The 27,892-nt window shown below is 40.6% G+C and overlaps 1 protein-coding gene across 4 annotated transcripts in view; it reads right to left on the bottom strand.

Annotated features, from left to right (window-relative positions):
• Window positions 1–5,794: 5,794 nt before the first annotated feature.
• The window catches only part of TUBD1 (tubulin delta 1), a 44,209-nt gene continuing 22,111 nt past the window's right edge, over window positions 5,795–27,892 (bottom strand). For all 4 annotated transcript variants that reach the window (XM_089676653.1, XM_089676654.1, XM_089676652.1 and 1 more), the window contains 5 exons: window positions 22,631–22,859; window positions 15,967–16,131; window positions 14,493–14,627; window positions 7,071–7,254; window positions 5,795–6,014 (listed from right to left, as the gene is read on the bottom strand). In XM_089676653.1, the coding sequence (XP_089532779.1) occupies window positions 5,912–6,014; window positions 7,071–7,254; window positions 14,493–14,627; window positions 15,967–16,131; window positions 22,631–22,859 (816 nt within the window). In that variant the 3' untranslated portion in view covers window positions 5,795–5,911. The remainder of the gene's footprint in view (window positions 6,015–7,070; window positions 7,255–14,492; window positions 14,628–15,966; window positions 16,132–22,630; window positions 22,860–27,892) is intronic.

The raw sequence follows: 27,892 nt of genomic DNA, 5'->3' as shown, positions 1-27,892 counted from the left end.
CAACAAGGAAAATGGATATATACGCTATATCTAAAGAAACTAACAACTTCATATTATGCCATATAGTTAGATTCTCAAGTTAGTTATTCTACAGTTGTAAGAATTTAGTTCCACTGTATGTGTATCTATATATGGATCTCAATTCAGTACACACCACGTCCAAAAAGGTACTTGCACCATAAAAAAAAAAAACAAAAAACCCAACTCCAAGCAAACATGGTCTATCTGGCATCAACAAAAGTACAGGTCCTCTGCTTGGTATCAGCAGCAGTCCAGGTCCTCTCCGAATATATAGCCATGAAATTGCTACCTTAGCTTGCAATCTTATATAGCGGACTAAACCGCCGAATTGCTGGCGTTCCCGCCGTAAGGCGTCCGCGTCTTCAATATGCGTGATGTCACGACGTCAACGCGGCACACGCCGTGATGTTCAACATCACGTAACTGCCCTTCTGATTGGACTCCTCCAAGATAGCTGCAAAGTACTGAACAATACTGGCCGCATCCAGGGCCCAAAAAAAAGGAAAGAAATCAAGCCAGAAGACACAGGCTGCTCGGATCTAATATTTATAAATACACATACCCAAAGGGCACAGAAATTCTAACAGCACATGTTCATGATTCTAAATGGGCCTCCCCATATATCAATTCTGATCACCATCTACACTATTTAAATAACTACCACAAACATATTGTATATTACAAATATTAGTAACCAAAATTCTGGTAGATCCAAAAAAATATACAAAGTTTTTTTAAGTACATCATGAACATGTGCTTTTAGAATGCTGTGCGCTTTGGGTATGCATATTTATAGATATTAGATCCGATCGGCCTGTACCTTCTGGCCTGAATTCTTTCTTTTTTTGGGTGACCAATATTATTTAGTACTTTATGCCCTTCTGATTTGACTCCAAGATGGCTGCAGTTACGCAACATAGGACATCACGACGTGTGATGCATGGACGTTGGACGTCGTAACATCACTCACGCATATTGATGACATGACCGCGCATGCGCCTTGCGGCGGGAACGCCAGGAATTCGGCAGTTTAGTCCGCTATATACGATTAAAAGCTGAGATAGCAATTTCATGGCTATATTTTCGCAGAAGATCTGGACTGCTGTTGATATCAAACAGAGGACCTGTACTTTTGTTGATGTCAGATAGACCTTTTTTGCTTGGAGTTTTTTTGATAGTGCAAGTACTTTTTGGACGTGGTATGTACTAAATTGAGATCCATATGTAGATACACATACAGTGTTTGTCCTTTTGGGGGGGGGGGGGGGTTGAAGAAGGAACTAAATTCATAGTACTCTAGAATAACTAACTTGAGAATCTAACTATATGGCATAATATGAAGTTGTTAGTTTCTTTTTATATATAGAGTATATATCCTTTTTCTTTCTTCTCCCGAATTCAGGGCTTTGATATACAACTAGTTTGGGGAGTAGGGGTGTAGTTTGAATGCTCTGGGACATTTCTAAACATCTTGACTTTGAGGATTTTTCAGCTTCAATTAGTGGTTATATGACTCTGTCCATTAGGTGTACATCTACTTTTCTGACTGAGGGACCTTCTTTCTCCCCTCCTCTTTGGATCCAATGTTCATGCTTCCCACAAATTCACTGATGTCATCAATGGGTAAATGCTAATAGAGTGTTTGTTATTATTGTCTCTATGTTATATGCTTACCTTTATATTTCTGGCCTATTTTTGTATAATTTTAGAATTATATACTTTGTCTCCCTGAAGAAGCGGACTGTGTTCCACGAAATGCATTGGGGTAACAAGCAAAGTATCAACTTGGAACTAAAATGTCAATGATAATCTGTATGCTATTTAAGACCATATTTTGTAATGTTATATGTTGTGTGTGTCATAAGCATTGCATGCTTTAAGATGAGCATTTTGGTTGCTCAATCCTCATTACCACAATCGTGGTTTGTATTTTATCAATAAAGCTGTATTGGTTATATTTTTGAGTATTTAATTTGTGCTATGGTGCCTTTAAAGCCCCATTAGTTTTCTTAGTTAGGGTTACGTATTGTTTTGTTTGTTGAATGATATACAGCTGTATGAGTTTATTTATTGCCAATATATGTGATTAACAAAAGCCATCCCATCCTTCCAGAGTGATATTAGGCATAAAAGTGTTGCGATCAATATTTTCTAGATAAATGGTATTTTCTCAATTTACTGTGTAATAGTTGAGAGTATAGGAGGGATATTAATCCCTTTGGTTATTGAGATACTATAAGCCCTATCAAAGAGTAATTGGAAATACAAAGTTCCTGGTCTTTAAATGAGCATACAAACTATGGTGCAACTGTGAATATACAGTGGGGATCGAAGGTTTGGGCACCCCAGCTAAAAATTTGTATTAATGTGCATAAAGAAGCCAAGGAAAGATGGAATCTCCAAAAGGCTTCAAATTACAGATTAGACATTCTTATAATATGTCAACAAAAGTTAGATTTTATTTCCATCATTTACACTTTCAAAATAACAAAAAACAAAAAAAATGTCATCTGCAAAAGTTTGGGCACCCTGCAGAATTTATAGCATGCACTGCCCCCTTTGCAAAGCTGAGACCTGCCAGTGTCATGGATTGTTCTCAGTCATCGTCTGGGAAGACCAGGTGATGTCAATCTCAAAGGTTTTAAATGCCCAGACTCATCTGACCTTACCCCAACAATCAGCACCATGGGTTCTTCTAAGCAGTTGTCTAGAAAACTGAAACTGAAAATAGTTGACGCTCACAAAGCTGGAGAAGGCTATAAGAAGATAGCAAAGTGTTTTCAGATGTCAATATCCTCTGTTCGGAATGTAATTAAGAAATGGCAGTCATCAGGAACAGTGGAAGTTAAAGCAAGATCTGGAAGACCAAGAAAAATATCAGACAGAACAGCTCACAGGATTGTGAGAAAAACAATTCAAAACCCACGTTTGACTGCACGATCCCTCCAGAAAGATCTGGCAGACACTGGAGTTGTGGTACACTATTCCACTATAAAGAGATACTTGTACAAATATGGTCTTCATGGAAGAGTCATCAGAAGAAAACCTCTTCTACGTCCTCACTACAAAAATCATCATTTGAACTTTGCAAATGAACATATAGACAAGCCTGCTGCATTTTGGAAACATGTTCTGTGGACTGATGAGGTTAAAATTGAACTTTTTGGCCGGAATGAGCAAAGGTACGTTTGGAGAAGAAGGGGCACAGAATTTAATGAAAAGAACCTCTGTCCAACTGTTAAGCATGGGGTTGGATCAATCATGCTTTGGGGTTGTGTTGCAGCCAGTGGCACAGGGAACATCTCACGAGTAGAAGGAAAAATGGATTCAATAAAATTTCAGCAAATTTTGGATGATAACTTGATGCCATCTGTGAAAAAGCTAAAGAGAGGATGGCTTCTACAAATGGATAATGATCCTAAACACACCTCGAAATCCACAGGGGATTACATCAAGAGGCGTAAACTGAAGGTTTTGCCATGGCCTTCACAATCTCCTGACCTCAACATAATTGAAAATCTATGGATAGACCTTAAAAGAGCAGTGCGTGACAGACAGCCCAGAAATCTCAAAGAACTGGAAGACTTTTGTAAGGAAGAATGGGCAAAGATACCTCAAACAAGAATTGAAAGACTCTTGGCTGGCTACAAAAAGCGTTTACAAGCTGTGATGTTTGCCAAAGGGGGCAGTACAAGATATTAACTCTGCAGGGTGCCCAAACTTTTGCAGATGCCATTTTTTTTATTTCTGTTATTTTGAAAGTGTAAATGATGGAAATAAAATCTAACTTTTGTTGACATATTATAAGAATGTCTAATCTGTAATTTGATGCCTTTTGGAGATTTTTCCATCTTTCCTTGGCTTCTTTATGCACATTAACACAAATTTTTAGCTGGGGTGCCCAAACTTTCGATCCCCACTGTATATTGCAAAAACACATGGCAAGTCATGTTTCTCATGCAGGTCTGCAAAGAAACGGAAAGTCCACTCCTAGTAAATAGCTGAGAGGGTCAGTATACCTACTATAAGTTTTTCAAATAAAAGCATCCGAGAGGATAGTGAAGTGTGCCAGAACTGGACTATTCCAGAGAGACAGATCAGGAGGGATTCTAGTAAATGTTTACATGTTCAATTTGGACCACAAGGATCTGACAAGTTTTAAATTAGGTACATGTAAGATCTTGTGACCCAGTGTCATTACACTGCAATCGTCTACATATTACAAACGTTTTAGTTTCCCACCAGTTGCACCTTGGTTTCCTCTCCCTTATGCCATTTCTCTGCCTCTATTCTCCATTTACTTTTCCTGCCTTATAGGTGGTTAGACTTATTTCCCCTCACAATCTAAAACTAGTCTTATTTACATTGTTTTTTTTCTTTTATATTTCCCTATTTTATTTCATTAGCTATATGCTCACCCCACTTACATCAGACTGACATGACAATCCCCTATGGGCATGTACCATAAGTGTTCCATGGACATGGTCAAGACAAGGGAATACTACCTTTGTTGTTATCCATCTTGAATGTCAACAATAACCGAACTCCCTGATTGCTTGACATCTGCATACTAGTACCATTGTGTTCCGCTATGAAGAAAGTTAGTTAAAGTAGTTCTAAAGGCTGGAGGATTTTTTTCTGGCTCCCCTAATCTGCACTAGCAGATTGCAGGTGCAATGTGAGGCTCCTGCAGACTGTCAGTGTAGCTGTCTGCTTGCACCTTGTATGGTCAGGCAGTTACTGAATGACAGGAAGCATCAATGCCCTGATAGTTCACTGAGAACTAGAAGCTGACAGCTGCAAAGGCTGTTGGCATTTGAAGTTCTCCCATTCACAGAACTATGTGAATGAATGACATGGCCAGGTGGGCCGAGCCATGCACAGCTAAATGTCTTTAAAATTATTTTTTAATTGTGACAGCGGATACAAAGAGGATTCCTGGCCCACTGTAACAGAGGAACAGGGGGTGTTGTGGAGGCTGCTGCAATAGTAACATATTACAAAAAGGTGAACTTATCCTTTAACTATACTTCTCTTTTCCTTTAATGTACAAAATGTTCTTGTATTGTATGTACTTACAGAAAAAAAAAAAAAAAGGAAGTGCATGGAGCCTTTAGGTAATTTAGGTGCTTCAAGATAGATGAGATACCAGGTTACATTTAGCCAAATGAAGGAACTTTGGACTAGACTCATGGGGATAAAGTTTTTAATTGGCCAGCCAAGTAACAAAAAAAAAAACCCAAAAAAAGAAAACACACTGGTCTGTCAGGGCCATACCTGCCTTTTCGTTTGGTGTTTGCAATGTAGAAATGTTCAACTTTGGCCTGGTATAATTGCATTAGAATGTGGAAAATAATGTATGAAAGTTCTTTGGAAAAAAAACAAAACAAATAAAAAAGGAAGAAATTGGGCACTACTCCCAAAATACCCTCCCTCCCCCCCTCGCTTGAGAAAAGAAACCTTTACTCAGATATTATTATTATTATACAGGATTTATATAGTCATACAGTATGTGCAGCAATTTACAAAAATATGTATAATTTTTACATACAGATCTGCTATTTTCACCAGGAGCATGGAACAGGGGGGCGTAACCTTACCCAATATTAATTGCACTATAAAGTGACTTATCTTACCATATATTGATTGGTTTGCAATTTACAACTTTAAACCTTGTTTCCTAAAGGAAAGGGATAGTATTTTGACCTTGGTGGAAAATTAAGTACAATGTGCTACTAAAAAAACCCCCAAAAAAAAACAAAAGCCAACAACAAAAGTTAAAATCTAGTTTTTTTTTTAAACAATAAATAAGATATTTACATGTTCGAATTTGTGAAATGTTGCAAGAGACAGTTTTGGAATTTAGAACATTCTCTTTTATATTACATTTTCATAAATTGGTATAGCTGGAAATAACTTGTTCAAGTGTTGTAAAACACTGCAGGAATTCTTCTTCATCAATGCCATATTTTGTGTATTGATGAACATATGCTCTGTACGTAAACAGATAAAAAAAAAAAAATTTAATAATTATTACAAAGTACAGTTACAAAATTTCATGTTTCTACTGACATTTAGAAGGATAACATCTACAAACTGAACTGTGTGGGAAAGCACATTAAAATTAATCTACTAGACGTTGTTTTGCGATGTTATCGAGTACAAACTAGGTGCTGCATATGCAATGCATTTCCCACCCAGTCCAAATCTCACAAAATTGTATCTTCTATGCAATTCACAAGCAATATTTTTTTCTTCATTTACCAGTAATGGTTTTCTAATTGGGTATATTTATAAACAGGCAATCTGACATTCATTGCAGGTAGGAGCAGGGGTTTTGGGAAGGGAAATTGTAATAAAACAACAAAATTACTCATAAAAGATTCATATCCTACTTCCCTTTAGGGCAGTAGTGTCAAACCTGCGGTTCATGGGCCGCATGCAGCCCAAGATGGCTATGAATGCGGCCCAACACAAAATCGTAAACTTACAAAATATGTGGTTTTAAAAAAAAGTTTACTTGTAAAACTGTGTTTACATCGCTTCATTCAACAAGGGGACTATAATAGTCGCTAAGATTTTAATATCTAAATTATTAAGGAAGATGAGTCAAAAAGAATCACAAAATAAAAGGCTTGTTAGAGATGGGGGTAAACAGCCCCTCCTGAAAAGCATGGGTGAACAATGTATAAAAGGTGGGAAATCAGTAACTTTTTAATACATACCAGTTTTAGGTATACACAGACTGTCTAGGTATTGTACAATTAGATTCTCCTTTCTACAATTATTTTGCCTTAGAAAGTAGTTGCTTAGGTGTGTTCCAAAAGCAAACCTAGGTTAACTGCTTAAATGTTACCATTCTGGTATGCAAAAGTTTTGTCCCCTCAAAGAATAAATATGAATGTGACATCTACAAAAAATAAGATCTGCCAACCCTAGACCCCATGTTCTCAACCTCCACCTAGAATACCATTCTAATATCCAATCCCCCCCCCCCACAAAAAAAAGGGCAATAAAAAAAAAAAAAAACAAAAAAAAAAACAACTTACTTTGATGCAAACATATTCCAAGCCTTTTCTACAATAGTATCCAAAGGCTTTAGCAGGCACTGACTATTGCTCACTAAAGTAGCTGACTTCTCATATCTGTTGAAAGCTCTTGGTGTTTTCCAAATTGTGAATGCATCATCTGGTGATAACCATGATGTATACAATCCTGAGTCTTGGAAGCCATCTGCAAATAAAAACACACACACACAAAAAAAAATAATTAAGTAATCACTGAAAACTTCTCTGTTCACCACATTGTTAGTCTAAAGTGCATTGTACATATCCCCCCCACCCCGCATCCTCTCCATCACTACTAGCAACGCCACCATCTCTCCCACCCCACACGCCAAAGTCCTGGGTGTCACCCTGGACTCCCACCTCTCCTTCCTACCCCACATCCAACTGCTATTTAGATCTTGCAGGCTCCACCTCCGCAACATCTCCAAGATACGCACATCCCTCACCCCTGACACCACTAAACAACTCGTACACTCCCTCATCATCTCACACTTGGACTATTGCAATTTCCTTCTCACTGGCCTACCCAAATGAACGCTATCCCCACTCCAGTCGATCCTGAACTCAGCGGCTAGACTCATCCACCTCACGAACCGCTCCACATCTGCCACTCCCCTCTGCCAATCCCTTCATTGGCTCCCGATTGCCCAACGCATCAAATTCAAACTGCTAACTCTGACCTACAAAGCCATCCACAACGCCACCCGAAACTACATAACCGACCTGATACCCAAATACTACCCTACCCGTGCCCTTCGCTCCTCATAGGACCTCCTACTCTCTAGCTCCCTGGTCTCTTCCTCCCACGCCCGATTGCAGGACTTCTCTAGGACTTCCCCTCATCCTCTGGAACTCCCTACCCCAATCCATCAGACTGTCACCTACCCTGCTCACCTTCAGGCGCACCCTGAAAACCCACCTCTTCAGGGAAGCCTACCCCAACCTCACCTAACCTCCTCCACTCCTCCCACCACTCCATCCCCCACAGCCATTTCCTCCTGTACCACTTTTCCCTCCCTCCTATATTGTAAGCTCGAAAGAGCAGGGCCCCTCGAACCCCTTGTGTATTGTATTGCTACTGTCTTGTCTCATGTTCTGTCCCCCTTGCTACTGTACAGCGCTGAGCATACCCTTTGGCGCTATATAATTTAGGCTTAGAGAATGTGTTTTATTTAAAAATGTTCAAGTATTTTTTTTAATTTTGGGTGGAGTTCAGAGTTTCCCCCCCAATTAAAAAACAAAAAACTCACTGATGTGCAAGAAAGGATAAGTCTGATACAGAGAGAGAACACTATACATATATATTGCTGCTAGGTTATTTGTAAATGAGAAGGGAAAAAAACCCCTCACTGATGGGCAAGAAAGGATAAGTTAGATACAGAGAAAGAACACTATACATATCATTACTACTATGTTATTTGTTAATGGGATACCAAAAAACACCACAGACGTTACCTGGAAATACTGACTTATCGTGTACAGCTTATTTCTGACTCATCTTGCCTTTCAGAGTCCTCCATTTAGCCTTTTTGCATAACGGGTAACCTCATTGACCAAAGTGAGGAACAATCTTTATCTGCATACAACTAAAACTGCCATTCTCCCTGGATATGTTGATGTCTTTGACATGAGGTTTTCACAGCAAGGCTAGGTTCACCTTTAAAATGTTACTAAACCCACAACAATAAAATCAGTCTTTATATGCAGTAAAGCATGCTTGTTATATTCACTGTGGTACCTAAGGGGTTAATCCTCTGCATTGTGTAAAAAGGATGTTTGATCTTGTCGCCTCTGATCCTCCCCTTCTTCCAAGCTCCCCATTTCATCTCCTGATAGAACACAGCCTCGTGGACACTCTGCACAAGCTCAGTTTGGTGTGTACTGCTAGAGTTTTTTTTTTTCTTTTGAGGGTGCATATGATCAGCACAGCACTCTGTCCAGACAGAGGGTCAGGGGTTATGCAATCTCATAGGGCAGTGAGAGGAGAATGAAAACTCCTACAAGTTTTAACCAGTGCTCGGCTGGACACTGATAGAAGTCACAGGACTGCTAAATACCTCTTCTCATCAGCAGTTAGATTTACTAAAATAATTGCATTTCCATGTTCTGTGTACTGTGGGAGAGCTGATCTAGTGAATGCAGGGTAATGGGTTTAGTAACACTTTAAAAAGAATAAAAAAACCCCCACCAAATTACAAAAAAAATTGTAGAGAAAAAAACAAATTGTGTAAAATCCGAATGCAATGATATGCAAATCTCAAAACCTTTTATTCACAGTAGAAAGTATAAAACATAAAGTGTTTAAACTGAGAAAATGTACCATTTTAAGAAAAAAAAAAAAGAAGAGGTAGTTTGAAACGGATTGTAGCAACGTGCCTCACAACGTTGGGACAGGGCAACAAAAATGGCAAAATACAACCCAAATTCCAAATGAAGCTGGAACAGGGCCATATTTACCTCGGTGTAGCATCCCCTCTTCATTTAACAACACGCTCTAAAACTACTGGTAACAGAGGAGACCAGTTGCTGGAGTTTTGGGAGAGGAATGTAGTCCAATTCTTAACTGAGCATTTGCTGCTCTAAAACCTGGATATAGCTTTCTGCAATGATGGTGACTTTCCAGATGTGCAAGCTGCCCGTTCCATACATGCCAATGGGCCTCCAATACCATCAGAGATGCAGGCTTTTGAACGGAGCACTGATAAGCCAGAAGGTCTCCATCCTCTTTTGTCCAGAGGACACGATGCCCATGGTAAACAAAAAAAACTGTTCTTTGGTCAGACAAATAAAAATTTGACATTTTTCCACTTTGCAACAGACCATTTTAAATGGACCTTGGACCACAGAAGACAACGGCGTTTCTGGATCACATTCAGAGATGGCTTCTTCTTTGCATGATAGAGTTTTAACTCGTATCTTTGGATGGCATGGCGAACTTTGTCCAAAGACGTGATTTTCGGAATTATTCCTGAGCCCATACATCAATGTCAGTCGATGCCCATTTTTTACTGTATTGCTGTTGGAGGGCCAGAAGATGGCATCCAATATAGCGTTTCGGCCTTGCACCTTGAGTACAGAGATTTCTCCATATTCTCAGAATCTTTTGATATTATGTACTGCAGATGATTATTTAAAGTCTGCAATTGTACATTGAGGAACATTATTCTGAAATTGTGAAAAGAAGATTCTAAAAATTGCTGAACAGATTGGTGAACCTCTGACCATCTTTGCTTTTGAGACACTCTGACTCTCTAAGATGCTCTTTATACCAAATTATGTTACTGACCTGTTTCCAATTAACCTAATTAGTTGCAAATTGTTCAAGCTATTCCTTGAACCCTTAGTACCACTTTGCCAGCTTTTTGTTGCCCTGTCCCAACTTTTTTGAGATGTGTTGCTGGCTAAAAGGTCATTCACGTTAATGCTTTCTCTGCATTAGGGTAAATAACTTTCAATGCTCAGCTCCCCCCAGCCCCCCCTTATAACTACCTGAGCTCAATCTAGATACAACGATGTGCACGAGAGCCTCAGCTCACTTGGCTCTCTAACTCCTAACTGGCTCAGAGACAGCAAAAGAAACAACTGGCTCCCGCTACTGTCAATCACAGCCAGTGAGGAGGGAGCAGAGGTGGGGGTCGAGCCACACTCTTTGGGTCAATGGCTACACACAGCCAATTTCAGATCGAGCCAGCACTAATGCCTCCATACCAAGCGGCTTACTGTGGGGGGTACTCGGCAGAGGGGAGGAGCCAGGATTGCTGGCTGGGTTTACAAACGTTTAAAAAAAAACAGTACATTTTCTCAGGTTTAAACATTTAATATGTTTTCTCTTCTTTATTGTGTATAAAATATGGGTTTATGAGGACTCGAAAATCATTGCCTTTAATTTTCAGGTCGATTTTACACTGTGTTCCAATTATTTTGGAATTGGGGTTGTAATAAGTGCACATATTCTAGCAGGAAAGCCTGCAAAGTTGTGGCTCTCGGGTGCAATGCAAGTCTCCAAGAAACGCTCTTTTATTCAGAGAGCTGGAGGAAGTGTCAATGGATTAAAAGCAGTGATTACCGTACTTGTGTTCTATTGATAACTACAAGTCTGTCTGCTGCAGTGCTTAGCAACATGCTAATGTTACCCTCCACTTGAATTTTGGCCACTTCATCAGCAAATTCGCTTTGTGTTTAACCAGTTTAAAGCCATAGACTACATGCAGGCTATTCTGACAGTATTTATGAAGTTTCTGATAAAATCCATGCCGATATCTAAAGTTTCCTTTCAGATAAACATTTAAGCAGCTATTGCGCAATGAGGACAGAGTTACCTTTACATCAAAAGGTGGTTCTATCAGTACGTTAACTGTGCCATGCACTACTAGCTCAATTTTCCTCAACTGCAGTGTTCTTTTCTTCTACTCCAGCTCTGGACAGAATAGTACAAGCAACATCAACTGAGGGGCTCATTTCTGATGCATACATTGTCTTATTAGATACATTTTTATTGGAGATTCCTCTTCAGTCCACGGCAGGATGGGAACAGGATATCGACCCTATCTCGGAGGAGGTTTGGGGGGGGAGGGAGATCCTTAGGTATCTCCCTCTTGTTTCTCTTTCTCCATCACATAGTTTAACACAGATTTTTAATTTTTCATATAACTCCTGAATTTCTTCCTGCCATAGGTTTGAAATCTGACCCAGCTTGTGCCAGATGTGGTAATCCTGGTACTCTTATACACTTTCTGTGGAGGTATCCCAAACTCCAGGAGATATTGGGCAGAGGTGCTTGGAACACTCAACGGGCTTTTGGATGTGAATGTTCCTGTTCAGCCACTTGCATGTCTACTGAGCTATGGTAATTACTATTCTGTGAGCAATTTTTGCAGCCAGCGGACAAATTGCCCTTAAGTGGACCTCTCTTTTTGATCTTAAAGCGATTTCTTTTGAAAAACACACATACATTTTAAGAAATTATTTGAGGAAATTTGATGCCATATGGTCAAAATGCTTTGAGTTAATGTTCCCAGTACCGAAGTAGGTTAAGTTTCTGTTTTAAGCATTGGAGTTTATATATTGGAAAATATGATATTACTTTCTATAGATGCCCAGTTTTAATGGTTATGGCTGTAGCATCCCAATAATTTAATATTATGCTCTAAGGTGCCATCATGTCAGCGCTGTGGGATTTTTTTTTTTTAATCTTTTTTCCTTTTTTTAATGATGCCCTGCGTGGCGAGTATTGTATGTATGGTTTATATTTTGTTTATGGTGTAATTTTTTTTTCCCTAAATAAAATCTGATTAAAAAAAAAACAAACAAAAACAAAAAAAACGCAAAAAAACCCCCCACAAATTTAAAAAGCAAATTAACATTCTTGTTATTAAAGTAAAATTGGTCTAACATATAGGACTGCTATAAAATCATTTTGTAATATAATATGTTGGAACACCTATACAATTAAATTTCCAGCCAATTACTACTTTCCAAAAAGTAGCAGCAATTCCAGTGTCATTTTCTTACAAAGCGGGAAACACTGGGTACATTCTGCATATTGTTGTGAGATTGCTGAAGCAATTCTAAACTCAAATTTAAGAGCCGGTTTACATATATACGCATTGAACCGCATCCAATCCGCATGACATGTGAAATAGCATTGCTTCCTGTGGTGCCTGTTCACATACACTATATTGCCAAAAGTATGGGGACACCCCTCCAAATTATTGGATTCAGGTGTTCCAATCAGTTCCATGGCCACAGGTGTATAAAATCCAGACTGCTTTTACAAACATTTGTGAAAGAATGGGTTGCTCTCAGGAGCTCAGTGAATTCAAGTGTGGTACTGTGATAGGTTGCCACCTGTGCAAAAAGTCGATCCATGAAATTTCCTTGCTATTAAATATTCCACAGTCAGCTGTTAGTGGTATTATAACAAAGTGGAAGCAACTGGGAACAGCAACTCAGCCACAAAGTGGTAGGCCACGTAAAATGACAGAGCGGGGTCAGTGCATGCTGAAGCACACAGTGCGCAGAAGTTGCCAACTGTCTGCAGAGTCAATAGCTAAAGACCTCCAAACTTTGTGTAGCCTTCAGTTTACCACAACAGTGCATAGAGAGCTTCATGGAATGGGTTTCTTTGGCCTAGCAGCTGCATCCAAGCCTTACATCACCTAGTGCAACGCAAAGTGTTGAATGCATTGGTGTAAAGGATGCTGCCACTGGACTCTAGAGCAGTGGAGATATGTTCTCTGGAGCGACGAATCACGCTTCTCTGTCTATCCGATGGACGTGTCTGGGTTTGGCGGTTTCCAGAAGAACGGTACTTGCCTGACTGCATTGTGCAAAGTGTAAAGTTTGGTGGAGGTGGGATTATGGTGTGGGGTTGCTTTTCAGGGGTTGGCCTTGGCCCCTTAGTTTCCGTGAAGGGAACTCTTAAGGCATCAGCATACCAAGACATATTGGACAATTTCATGCTCCCAACTTTGTGGGAACAGTTTGGGAATGGCCCCTTCCTGTTACAACATGACTGCGCACCAGTGCACAAAGCAAAGGCCATAAAGACATGGATGAGCGAGTTTGTGCAGGTCAGTCAAGTTCCTCCACCACAGAGTCCTGACCTAATCCTGACAGAACACCTTTGGGATGAATTAGAGCGGAGACTGTGAGCCAGGCCTTCTTGTCCGACATCCATGCCTGACCTCACAAATGTTCTTCTGGAAGAATGGTCAAACATTCCCATAAACACACTCCTAAACCTTGTGGACAGCCTTCCCAGAAGAGTTGAAGCTGTTATAGCTGCAAAGGGTGGGCCAACTCAATTTTGAACCCTACGGACTAAGACTGGGATGCCATTAAAGTGCATGTGTGTTTAAAGGCAGGCGTCCCAATACTTTTAGCAATATAGCGCATGACCAATGCACTAGCAGTGCAGCTTCAGTGTGCATTGAAAAAAAAAAAAAATTACAGGCCCACTGACTTCTATGAAAACTGCTTCTGAATCACACATTATGAGTTTGTGAACACAATTTCAGGCCAGTTTTCTCTCCTGATCTTGAACCAAATCTGACCTGATCTAAACCTGACCTGAACAACAACTATGTCAATTAGCTGTGAAAAAAGAGCTTCAAGTTGAATTGCACATGTGTTAATCCACACTAATTATTTTTTAACTAGAACACAGGAAGTGAGTATATTCTAGCAAGCATATCCTCTCACTTTTCTCTACCATTACCTTTCACTTTGAAGTTTGTATTTCGATTTGAGACAAACAGGAGCAGGTAGAGTACAATGAAATCCTGACAATGAAAATAACCGATCTTGAGAGGATATTGTTTCACTAAATAACTGCTGGTTATTTTAAAGCATACACACACAGATCATGCTGCATTACACACCAATTTACTGAATGCTGCTCACCAGGAGATGCAGACTCAATATCCTTTCCCCGAAATATAGCAAGGTTAGCCAATGATCTATTAAACTGAAGTCCAGTTTTCAAGGAAATCTTCTCTGTTTTATGGTGTGATGGGGGCTGAATTTGCCAGTTTATACCTTTTAATAAAATAAAAAAAAATATAAGTAATCTTTACAAAATAGAAAAAAAATAAAAATGATAAAAAAAACAAAAACAAAAAAAAAACAACAAAAAAAAACACACTTTTTTTCACTTATTTAAAAACCCTTAATAGGCTTTTCAACAAAGCTATATTTTAAACTTGACAAGTAAATGTATAGATAACTAATGCAGTGTCTTAAAGCAAATCTGTTGCAAACCTCGGAAGTTCAGACAGTCCAGATATATTAATAAATATATATCAAAGGGTTACTTTCAACTGACCGTGTCAAAACAAAAAAAAACAAACAAACAATCAGCAGATCCAAAAGCATAGGCATTTGAAGTTATATGCAAGTCCCAAATGCTCTTGTAAAAGCTGAGCTAGGCCCTATCGTTTGAACATTCCTATAGGCCAGCATTTTCCAGCATGTTAAAGAATAATGATAGCGAAGTTCAGTGTGTGTGTGTGTGTGTGTGTGTAATGATTTGCATACAGTACTATTCCATTGCTTCTCTCTTTGAATCTGCTGATTGTTTTGATATGTGCTTTTCATAGATGCCAACTTATGATTATGTATTTTTTTGTCATATATCCTGTTTGACTTGTCAATTTTTGTGACAAATTCACTTTAGGCAAAATCTGAACTAGGAAATAATTATATTACAGTGCAACTTGGTAATTAAAACCAAGAATAAGGAAAAATTCAACCTGCTGTCCATAGAAACCAATTTGGTGTTTGCTTTTTTGCATTCCTAACAGGTACTAGGAAAATGACAATTTAAATATTGCAAGTTGAAAAAAAAACAAACAAAAGCAAAAAAAATTGTTTTCCTTCTGTTTTCACAAAAGTCCTAATTTTTTTAAAAGGTTTTTAATCAACTAAACAAACTCCATGTATATCTTTAAAATCGGTAATAAGAATGTTAAAAAGGCAAAATGAACTCCCTTTTAGTTACAAAATATATCGGAATATTTTTCTTTTCCACTGGGCAGAGCTACAGAATTCAGGATGACCCCAAACACGAAAGAATATTTGAAAACTGCCAAGTGCATGTCTGGTTCAAGACACAAACACTGAGAGGGGTCTGTTCAAGTATGAGAGTCACTGGACTCCAGTTTGGTGGAGTTCAGACTGTGGGTGCTGTAACCACACTATATGCCAGTAAAGATGCTTCTTTAGTGTGAGGGGAAGGAGATGTTTTTCCAATGACCTGGCCAAAGTCACCAGAGGAACATCCAAGACAAATAAACTCATGCAACTTACAAGAACAGTTATTTTCAAACTGCAGTTATTTATATTTATTTTGAGCTTTATTATATATGACTGCTCGCACCTTCTTCCATTTTTGCATTAGCAATGAGCATTTGTCTCAAATGCTTGATGAGCCCATGCCAAGTAAATGTGCTGTATGCCAGGGAGTGTTCAGACATCTGAGGAATGTTACGGAGACCTAGCATCTTAAATTCAGGGTGTGGAACCAAGCACTCCATTAATTCCCCTGGGAAGAGAAGGAAAAAGTGTATTAAACAAACCTGAATTAAATAGTTTTTTTTTTAAAGTTCTTTTAGTGTGATATTTTCATTTAAAAAGAAATTGCAGTGGTGGACTGTTTGTTCCAGTCTATTAAACTCAGTCAGTTACAGACTGCATTTAGCAGGTCAAGAATTCTCTGGGACCGCAGTTGTACAGCTGTCAAGTTGTCTACTGTTCAAATCCTTAACATGACGGGGAAAAAAAAAAAAAAAAAAAGTACATGCTGACTAGGCATGACAAGAAGCATTTTAAGGCTACTATGAATGGAAAGCTATATTTAAAAACATTCCTTCAACTTGAAAATGTTCCTTAAACTATAGTCTGTGCAAGTGTCACCACCTGTTAAGTGCGTCACCAGAAGCTAATATTAAACACATTCAAAGGTTCTATAAGTTCTATACAGTGTCCCTGTGAAGCCAAATCTGTTAAACACCTCACCTACCCACTGCCTATGCTGCTCAATGCCTGAGAAATGGTCGCCCAAAGTCCACAGGGAAATTGATACTTCTGGGAGTGTTTATCTCCAGGGTCCCATGCAGCTTCCAGTGGTTCCTCCAGCTGACATTATGTCTTTATAGGAGACAGTGGTGACATGGAGATCAGCAAGAGAAACCAGAGGTGTCTGTTCCCCTGCAGACTTCGGACTATTTCACAAGATCAGTGGTGCATTAAGCAGCATAGGCCACAGAACAGGAGTGTATGTACACAGTTTTTTTTTACAGGTATACCTTCACTGACATTTTGTATAGCGACAGAGTCACTTTTAAAGTATCATGGACATAGATATTGCTGACCTCTCCTGGAAATTTCCTTGCACTCACACGAACACTTAAGTAGTCCTAAGAGAACTTCAGCACCTTGGGCTGGTCCATTTGGGTAGTGTAAGTGCTCTGGAGTAGAGTTCATTTGTGATCTAGTACAGTTTGCTGCAGTGTGAGTGCAAACTGTGCTGCAGCACAGTTCTCCCCATAATGAACTATGTAGTAAAACAGGATCGCTGGTCTGGTTAGCAGGGGAGTATGCCTAGGAACACTTCCTTACAAACCAGTGAGGAGGATTAAACTCGGGCACAGTTCAGTTAAACAGGTGTAAGTACACCCCAAGATAGTGTTATCCCTTTTCTTGCAGTTATGGATCAGTCCATTTTAGCTCTAATATACAACCACATCATGCATGTACATCACCACTATTACTTTGAGGGCACTCATATGGGGAGTATTTTAAGTGTACTGTGCCAGGATCTACTTGCCTCGCCTCCCGATTTGCACACTCCCCTGATAACTAGACCAGCAATCTCAGTTTCATTAAACATTTTCTATATGGAGAGAACTGTACTCTGGCACGGTTTCCACTCACACTGCAGCAAACCATACCAGATCAGAAGTGTACCATGCCCAAAAATACCTGTTCCAAGTGGTCCTGGGCATGGTCCAGAGCACTCACGCTACACAAACGGAAATGGCCCAACAGGATGAACCGTGTCTAGGACTAGTTTAGAGTGCTAGCGTGAGTGCACCCTTAGGCAAGATTTAGACTAGATCAGGTTCACTTTAAAATGAACCTATGCTTTGTCCAGGTAGGGCAAAGAAACAGGTTTGCTTTAATTTCTGTTTGTTCCCCTGCCACCCTGTTCCCCCACGGGAGACAAAAAAAAAATCAACCTTGTTTAATACAAGGCTGAGGACTCTCTGCCCACCCCCATATGACAATGCTGGTTGCTTGAAAGGCCAACTGCCAAGCACCAATCCTGTCTTTAGGGAGGCCAAGATAGACACATGCTAAAACCCCTATACTAATAGCTCAAGGAAACGCCCTGCACCCACTTGACAAAAACATTTTTTACAAGTGACTAGTTGCAGCAATCAAAATTCAAGCACGCACATAACACCAACTACTCAGATCAGATAAGAAATCAAGATCATGATTAGAAGAAGTTAATACAAAACAAATTTACACCGCCATTAAATGTGCAATAACAAAATAAAATGCATTTAAAAAAAAAAAAAAAAAGAGAGAAGTGGTTAGCACTTGCACCTGACAGCACTAGGGTCTTCATTTCAAATCCCAGCTTTGGCACTACCTGCCTGGAGCTTGCATGTTCTCCCTGTGCCTGTGTGGGGTTTCTCCCAGTACTCCGGTTTCCTCGCACATTCAGAAGACATACTGGTAGTTCGACTGGCTCCCGTCTAAATAGGTCCTAGTATGTGTATGTAGGAATCTGAGTTTGGGACCTTCGATTGTACACACACACACACACATATATATATGTATGTATAGCGCTGCGTAAATTGACAGCACAATGCGACGGTACTGCAACAAAAATGGGCTGCATGGTTGAGTTGCCAGAAAGAAGCCTTTACTACACCAATGCCACAAAAAAGCCCAGTGAGGCATGTCAAGGTGTTGTCCGGCATAATTATAATCAGGCTTTTTTGTAGCATTGGCCAAATAAAGGCTTATGTCTGGCAACTGGACCATGTAGCTCATCTTTGTTCAAGCATCATCATATAGTGCTCCTTGAAACAACTATACCGTGTTTTTCCAGAGAAGCCTGTACTTTTCCTGATGTTACTTGTGGGTTTTTCTTTGTATCCCAAAGACTTCTTCTGGCAGATGTGGCTGCAATCTCTTGGGTCTACCTGACCTTGGCTTGGTATCAAGAGATCCCAAAATTTTACACATCTTAATAAGTGATTGAACAGTACTGACTGATATATTCAAGGCTTTGGATATCTTTTTATATCCTTTACATCTTTAAAAAAAGTTCCATTACCTTGTTACGTAGGCTTTTTGACAGTTCTGCTCTCCATGGCTCAGTATCTAGCCTGCTCAGTGCACCCACGTGAGAGCTAACAAACTCATTGACTATTTATACACAGACATTATGTGGGAAAATAACCTTTATTGCAATTTTAACCTGTGTGCCACCTTGTGTGTCTGTACCAAGGCCAAACATTCCAGGGTATGTAAACTTGTTACCAGGGCCATGTGGGCGATTTCAGTTATTATGATTTAAAAAAAAAAAAGCCAAACTACTATGAGGTTTTGGCATGATTAGTCATATTTTCAATATTTCTTGATTTCTCCCACGGTATGCAAACTTTTGAGCACAACTGTATCAACAGGTACTAGAGGATTCAGACTGGATATTGAAAATCCTGAAGAAAGTCTCTCCCGTAAAGCTGGCCATAGATGGAGCGAAATTTGGCCAGCTGAACAACAGGCAGAATTTTCAATCCATCTATGGCCGTTCTGGCCAGAGAAAAGTCTAACTATCAACTTCTCGATCAGAAATGTTGGGGAATTTCAGCTCAATCAGTGAAGGCAGCCAAACGGCTGCAGCACTGATCAATGTATTCTGACAGTGGAGGAGTTTTCACTGTCAGAATACAACAGTTCAAGGGGAAGATTCCTTCATTCACCTTGAATGTGTGGAAAAAAACAAAAACACTATCCATCCATGGCCAGCTTTAATCAACGAGCCTTCTTATCTTTCCTGAGACAGTGTATACGCCTTTTTCTGGCCTTGCTTTTGTTTATTCTCTTGTTTTGTTTCTACAAGCTGGGATTATTTTTGTGAATGGGGACTCTTTTTATTGAATCTCTAGCTGACAGGTGTGTACACTGTTTTTACTCTGGCAGCTGAGTACTGCTTATGCCCAAAACACCAATTTTAAAAATTTGCTGCTTCCTAGTGACAGCACTTCTGAGAAGGCAGAGCAAGTTGGCACATGCACACACTACCCATTTTTCTCTCAAATGGTACGTGGGAAAGAGGGCAGATAGCTGAAAATCACTGCCCATTCTCCATGTGTTGCTCTCACTGAACATAATATCTTGACCGTTCCATCTTGTTTAACAGGAACCCTTTCCAGCAGCAAAGAAGGCAGCAACACAGCTGGCTGAAACAGCTCACCAAAGTGGGAGCCTTCGTATACAAGCCCTCCTCTTCAGCCACCTATGCAGGCACTCATATTGCTTTTGCGGATTGCTCCAAAACTTGTGGACCTTAAGGATATTTACCACATGGTGACGGGACGACTGTCTTGTCACCAAATATTTGAACTTGCAGAGTTCCTGCTCCAGCAGTTAAGTGCCTCAGGATGGCTTTGTGATGTTAGATTTTCGACCAGCCTTCTGTAAAGACTATCCTACCCATGGATGTTGGACTTTCAATGATGCCACTTTTGAGGCTAGAGTCTCACACAGCAGTGAGGCCAGATGTCTGCAAGCAGCCTTCTAATCAGGTGCACAGCCAAGTGATTAGCAGACACAGCATTTTTACATTTAGTGATATGCCTGCAGTGACAGCGGTCACTTTCCACAACCTTTATTCCTCCTGGAAGTTCCTCAGTCAGCTGGTCATTGAGTATTCCTTGGAGAGTGGGTTAGCACTCTATTTCTTAAAACTGCAACAACCTTCTGATTTTGGCAGCATGTCTGGCTTTAAACAGAAGGGTGGCCCTCATGTGGCTGCAGATGATCCATCAACTCAGGACCTAATTTGCAATGTGCAAGATAGAGCTTGGCATGGGAAAACCTTGTCCTTTTTGCACTTCTTACAAGTCCCAGCTGGATCTGCCTGCAGCAGTGGTAATTTCTGACCCCCATTGACCTTTGGTGCTCATTCCTCTATCTGCCTCAGAGCAGAGGTGTTTTCTTCTGTTGTGCAAGGATTTAATTACTGAGATAATGCAACTTATTTCTCCTCATGTTTGTAAAATTTTTGTATTTTGCACTACTTCCTTACTCAGTGGATTGCGATGTAGAAATGCCTATTTTTTCAGAATGTTAGACAGCAGTTGTTTCACCAACACAGGAGAGAAACTATTTTTTTCTAATTGAGGCTGTACACTCCTTTCTCTAACGTTGAATCTAGACTGACTGATCTAAAATTGCTAAACAAGGATCTGGAAGCTTCTCAGTTTATCAAATGTGTTGACCAGGTGATAGGCACTTCGATGTTGCACTGGATGGTTGAAGGATTGTTTCTTAGGTAACCCTTCTTTCTGTTCAGATCATAGGGCACCATTAGAGTAAGGAACACCCCCAGAAATGTAATTTCTTGCTTGTGTGATTGGCTCACTGACTTTTCCAAAAGTCTGCACAAAAATACAAGTCAGATTTTTGGCATCCTCTGCAACAAAAATATGGTTTTTGGTGCAATACTCCCACAGGGTTAATCGCTTCGAAAAGGATGCAGCCCCTGCATTTTCCTCACTTGAACACTGAAAATGCATCAGCAGATTAGAAATCAAAAAGTCACTCACTCCCATTCAGATTAACTTTAACAAACTTTGTTTCAGTGCTGAAGAAAAAAAAGCTTTTTGTTTGCAACGTCCCTGCAATGCACATTGATCACTCAGAAGTGATTTTTTTTCTCAACAAAAAAAGTGGGGTTACACTTTAAATGCTGATTGGGGACGGTTTTTTCAGCTCTTCACTAGATGACATATTTAAAGTTGCAATAGAGTGTAAGATCACTCATTTACCCAAGTCAGCATCTTCTAATCAATGTGCTCCTTTCATTCCAGTACATCAGGATCCAGTCCAGGCTCGCATGTCATCTTTCACACCCATTAGAAGTTGGGGGGGGTTGTCATCTGTCGGCTTTTGCAGAGATTTGGGAAGCAAAGTCAATGCATGGGTGCAGGGAATAGAACTCAAAAGGATTACTGCCATCCTCTACCTCGATTTTTCTGTGTCTTTCTGCGTCTCCAAAATGCCAGGTGGCTGCTTTATTCATATATTCTTTAATCTCCCTTTTTTGCATCCAGGAACTTCAGAATTTTCCCAAGTGGCTTCTGGGCTTTAAGATGTGTCCACGTTGCATTGTGGGATGTGACAGAAGAATACTTATGTAATTCCACATTTTAACTTAAAAGGGCTACTTGGGGGGGGGGGGGGGGGGAGGTATTTTGAAGATTGTAACGTTGTTTTACAGGTACATGATGAAGCATAATAACATGAGGCCATCTTAATACATGTTTCAAAAATACCTTTCAAATTCCTAAAATATATTCATAGAATCATACACTAAGCCTCATGTCGTACATGTTTGAGGCTGAAATTCCAGACCGGGCTAGCCTTCATTTACAAACCACATATAGCATATTTATAAATGTACTAGCATCTGGGCAAAGTGCCCTGAATGAGGATGGGGTTTAATTTCACTTATTGTCCCTGGATACTGTCATGTTACTATACAGAAAATTGACTTACAGCCTGTAAAAAGGAGATAACCTCACAATTAGTAAGATAAATGGTTACTATAAACAGGCTCCAAAACTTGTATATATCAATAGTTTTTCTTAATAGAGAGTGTACTTATTGTTGGTTATACATGGTTATCGGCATTTATATCAGATACATACCTGAAAAGCACTAAATGACCTAGGATTGTAACAACACAGATAATGACATTTAGTAAAACAGATTGAAAAGTAACTTGTATCATTACATACCAAGATGATTTTTGCTGTAATATGAACTCTCTGAGGTATAAGCAGGCTGAAACACACTGCCAAGTTGGTGTGCAATGACTTTATTAACATCCTTAAAGGTAATGTGTTTAATATTCATCAGCTGGGAACAGATTTTGTGAATGATGTCATTTTCATGAACTAGCAGAGCATCAGAGGTTAGATAAAGGTGAGAAAGAGTCAAGATGGAGTTGTAATTTTGAACAATCACCTAAGAAAAAGAAAAAAAAAGAAAAAAGAAGAAGCACAAAAATAACCATTTCAATATTTTTTAACAACTGTAACTAGATGTAACTAGAAAATGTACCATAAACAAAATAAAACTACGGTATGCTCACAGCCGTGGTAAATTATCAAGTAATCGGATTTAAATTCCTATCCACTGCCCCACTGAACTTTAATTTTAAATTAACCAAGTACGTCTCAGGTGCTTAAAAACAAAAGCTGTGTAAAGTAAATTAGTTCTTGGTCTTTAAAAAGCAACCACAGCTTTACAAAAGTCTATCCCCTGCCAGCATGCTGCACAGTGGGATCCTTCCTGTGTGTGTGAAAGCAGTGGATTCTCCATAGGAGGTCTGACACACCCCTGCTGCATCAACACTAGAGCTCTCCAATCAGCAGGGAACTTAAGCTTTGCAGACTGCTGACCTATAGTTTTGCCTTAGTGTGGGGAGGGGCTCGTTTCTACTCCAGTAGTGGCTGCTAAAGAAAATGAACCATATGACTTCGAACACCCTTGTTTTCATGCCCATGGAAATGATTTAGCTGATAAAAACTGAAAGTTTGTTTAGTTGATGTTTCTTTAAACACCTCCCACAAAGGCACTGAAGAAAAAAAAAAGCCTACCTTGCAAAAACAAATATATAAAACATAGAAGGATGTACTCATTTACAGTGAGTAAAAACAAAAGTTGTATCCTGCAAAATTAAAAATGTACTTTTTAATTATCAAGGTACTCAAGAAAAGGACTGAAGATATCTTTATTACAAAGTAAAAAACACATTAGATAATTAACTAGTTGCCGACCACAGATAGCCGAATGACGGCTACACTGCGGCCGGCCAGTTCTGAGTGGACATCATATGACGTCCTCCCAGAACGCGCTCTCCTGCGCACCCGGCAATCTCCGTGATCGCTGTGTCCTACGGACACAGCTGATCACGTAATATGGTAAAAGGCCAATCACAGCGGCCTTTTACCACGTGATCAGCGGTGTCCAATGACACGCTGATCACAGGGAAATGCAAGTGCCGGTTCTCGGCTGCACTTTCCTCACGCTGTCAGATCGTGAGGAAAGTACTGCCGAGAACCGGCAGTTGTCAGAGCGGGGATCGGCACCCATCATCAGGGCACTGATGATCAGTGCCCTGATGATCGGTGCCCAGCAGTGCCACCCGCAAGTTCCGCCCACCTGTGCCCAGCAGTGCGCCCACTAGCTCCGCCCACCTGTGCCCAGCAGTGCACCCACCTGTGCCCAGCAGTGCACCCACCTGTGCCCAGCAGTGCACCCACCTGTGCCACTCTGCAGTGTCACCCACCTGTGCCCAGCAGTGCCACCCACCTGTGCCCAGCAGTGCCACCCACCTGTGCCCACCCACCAGTGCTGCCCAGCAGTGCTGCCCAGCAGTGCAGCCAGTCAGTGCCACCAGTCAGTGCCCAGGGGTTGTGCCAGTCAGTGCCGCCAGTCAGTGCCCAGCAGTGATGCCAGTCAGTGCCGTCTATCAGTACCTATCATCAGTGTCACCTATCAGTGCCGCCTATCAGTGCTGCATATTAGTGCCGCCTATCCGTGACACCTCATTAGTGCTGTCTATCCGTGCCACCTCATTAGTACTGCCTATCAGTGCCCTTTAGTGCTGCCTATCAGTGCCCATCAGTGCCCATCAGTGCTGCCTCATCAACGCACATCAGTGAAGGAGAAAAAATACCTGTTTGAAAAATTTTATAATAGAAACAGACTTTTTTTTTTCAAATTTTTTGCACTTTTTTTTATTTATAGTGCAAAAAGTAAAGCGCCCAGTGGCGATTAAATACCACCAAAAGAAAGCTCTATTTGTGAGAAAAAAATGATCAAAATTTCATATGGGTACAATGTTGCATGACCGCGCAATTGTCAATCAAAGTGCGGCAGCGCTGAAAGCTGAAAATTGGCCTGGTAAATAAGGGGGTATAAGTGCCTGGTAGGCAAGTGGTTAAAGTGTTGCTGTAGTCTTTAGAAGTGTATACAATCAAATACACTCACCGACCTCTTTATTAGGTACACCTGTTCAATCGCTTGGTAACACAAATTGCTAATCAGCCAATCACATGGCAGCAACTCAAAGCATTTAGGCATCTAGACGTGGTGACAACAACTTGCTGAAGTTCAAATTGAGCATCATAATAGGGAAGAAAGGGGATTTAAGTGACTTTGAAGGTAGCATGGTTGTTGGTGCCTGAAGGGCTGGTCTGATTATTTAAACAACTGCTGACCTACAGGGTATTTTACACACAAAATATCTCTAGGGTTTATGGAGAATGGTTCAAAAAAGAGAAAATATCCAGTGAGCAGCAGTTGTGGATGAAAATGCATAGATGATAGAAAAGGCACCAGTAACTCAAATAACCACTCGTTACAGCCAAGGTATGCAGAATATCATCTCTGAATGCACAATACATCGAACCTTGAAGCAGATGGGCTACAGCAGCAGAAGACCACACTGGGTGCCACTCCTGTCAGCTAAGAACAAGAAATGAAAAACGCACAAGCTCACCAAAATTGGACAATAGAAGATTGGAAAAAACAAAAAAAATACAAAAAAAAAAAACAAAAAAAAAAAAAAACTTTGACTGGTCTGGCGTGTCTCAATTTGAGCTGCAACATTCAGATGGTAGGGTCAGAATTTGGCATAAACAACACGAAAGGGTGGATCCATCCTGCCTTGTATCAGTGGTTTATGGATGTGCAGCCAACAAATCTGCAACAACTGTGGGATGCTATCATGTCAATATGGACCAAAATCTCTGAGGAATGTTTCCAACTCCTTGTTGAATCTATGCCATGAAGAATTAAGGCAGTTCTTAAGGTTAAAGGTGGTCCAACAAGGTACTTGCAAAGTGTTTCTTATTCTTAATTTGCAGTAAACATTAAAATAAAAGGATTTTGTAAACAACTTTTCTTGAAGTCTGTTGAAGGACAAGGAAAGCCTTCAACTTTTGGGTTATACTGCCCTCTACAGGAGGATTGGACATTGGCAACCATAAAAAACAAAACAAAAACAGGTGTCTTTCATACAGGTAATAAGCGGAGATCAGAAGCAGTCTCTTTAAGGGAGTGCTGATAATCTAATTTTGTTACCTGTATAAAAGACACCTGTCCACAGGAGCAATCAAACAAATCAGATTCCAAACTCTCCACCATGGCAAAGACCAGCTGTCCAAGGATGTCAGGGACAAGACTGTAGACCTACACAAGGCTAGACTGGGCTACAAAACTATCGTCAAGCAACTTGGTGAGAAGGTGACAACAGTTGGTGCAATCATTTGCAAATGGAAGAAACACAAAACAACTGTCAGTCTCCCTAGGTCTGGTGCACCATGCAAGATCTCACCTCGTGGAGTGCCAATGATCATGAGAACAGTGAGGAATCATCTCCGAACTACACATGAGGATCTTGCCAATGATCTCCAGGCAGCTGGGACCACAGTCACCAAGAAAACAATTGGTAACACACTACGCCGACAAGGATTGAGATCCTGCAGTGCCCGCAAGGTCCCTCTGCTCAAGAAAGCACATGTCCAGGCCCGTCTGCATCATTCAGATGTTCAGTGGCAAACTTCAGAGAAGGACTAGTTGAAAGTGTTGTAGTCAGATGAGACCAAAATCGTGCTCTTTGGCATCAACTCAACTAGCCAAGTTTGGAGGAGGAATGCAGTCTATGACCCCAAGAACACCATCCCAACTGTCAAACATGGTGGTGGAAACATTCTGCTTTGGGGGTGTTTTTCTGATAAGGGGACAGGACAACTGCACCACATCGAAAAGGGACGATGGACGGGGCAATGTACCATCAAATCTTGGGTGAAAACCTTCTTCCCTCAGCCAGGGCATTGATGATGGGTGTTCCAGCATGACAATGACCCAAAACACACGATCAAGGCAACAAAGGAGTGGCTCAAGAAGAAGCACATTAAGGTCCTGGAGTGGCCTTGCCAGTCTCCAGACCTTAATCCAATTGAAAATCTGTGGAGGGAGCTGAAAATTCAAGTTGCCAAACGTCAGCCACCAAACCTTAATGATTTGGAGAGGATCTGCCAAGAGGAGTGGGCCAAAATCCCTCCTGAGATGTGTGCAAACCTGGTGGCCAACTACAGGAAATGTCTGGCCTCTGATTGCTAACAAGGGATTTGCCACCAAGTACTAAGTCATGTTTTGTGAAGGGGATCAAATACTTATTTCCCTCATGAACATGCAAATCAGTGCATCATTTGTTAGACATGCATTTCTTTTGAATTTTTTGTTGCTATTCTGTCTCTCAGTGTTACAATACACCTCCCCTTCGATTTTTTTAGACTGATCATTTCTTTGTGAGTGGGCAAACATTCAAAATCAGCAGGGGATCAAATACTTATTTCCTTCACTGTATATTGTGCGTTCACAAATCAGTCACTGCCCTCAAGGAGCTTACAATCGAAGGTCCTTAAAGCGGAGCTCCACCCAAAAGGGGAAGTTCCACTCTAAGTCTATGTCCCCTGCTCTCCATTAAGGATTGGCACCTTTCGGGAGTGGGTACCTGAATTTTATAGGTACCTACTCCCACTTCCGCGATCAGAAGCAGAAGCTGTCCTACACCCCCCCCTCCCCGTAGTCTTCTAAGACACGTGACAGGTCCCAGAAAACTACGGGGCCATTCACAAAGCACAGCGCTACTTGCGCATGCGCAGTGGGCACCCAGCTGTGAAGACGCAAGCTCTCAAAGCCGGGTGCCCACACTGAAGATGCCAGGGAGAGAAGACAGCCAGTGAAACCAGCGGTGGTGAGGACACCGCTGGACCAAGGGACAGTTAAGTGGCTGTATTATAAAAAAATGTCAGCAGCTACAGTTTTTGTTGCTGCTGACTTAAATATTTTTTTCCCCCCAGTTGGAACTCTGCCTTAACTCACAGTTATACATACACATACTAGGGCCAATTTCCACAGAAACTAAGTAACCTACCAGCATGTCTTTGGAGTGTGGGAGGAAGCAGGAGTACCCAGAGGAAACA

Source organism: Staurois parvus, unplaced genomic scaffold (assembly GCF_062004578.1).
Source record: "Staurois parvus isolate SC_StPar_1 unplaced genomic scaffold, SC_StPar_1.0 ptg000172l, whole genome shotgun sequence".
NCBI lineage: Eukaryota > Metazoa > Chordata > Amphibia > Anura > Ranidae > Staurois > Staurois parvus.
The sequence above is the reverse complement of the archived record's forward strand: the minus strand, read 5'-3'. Positions and strand labels throughout refer to the sequence as shown.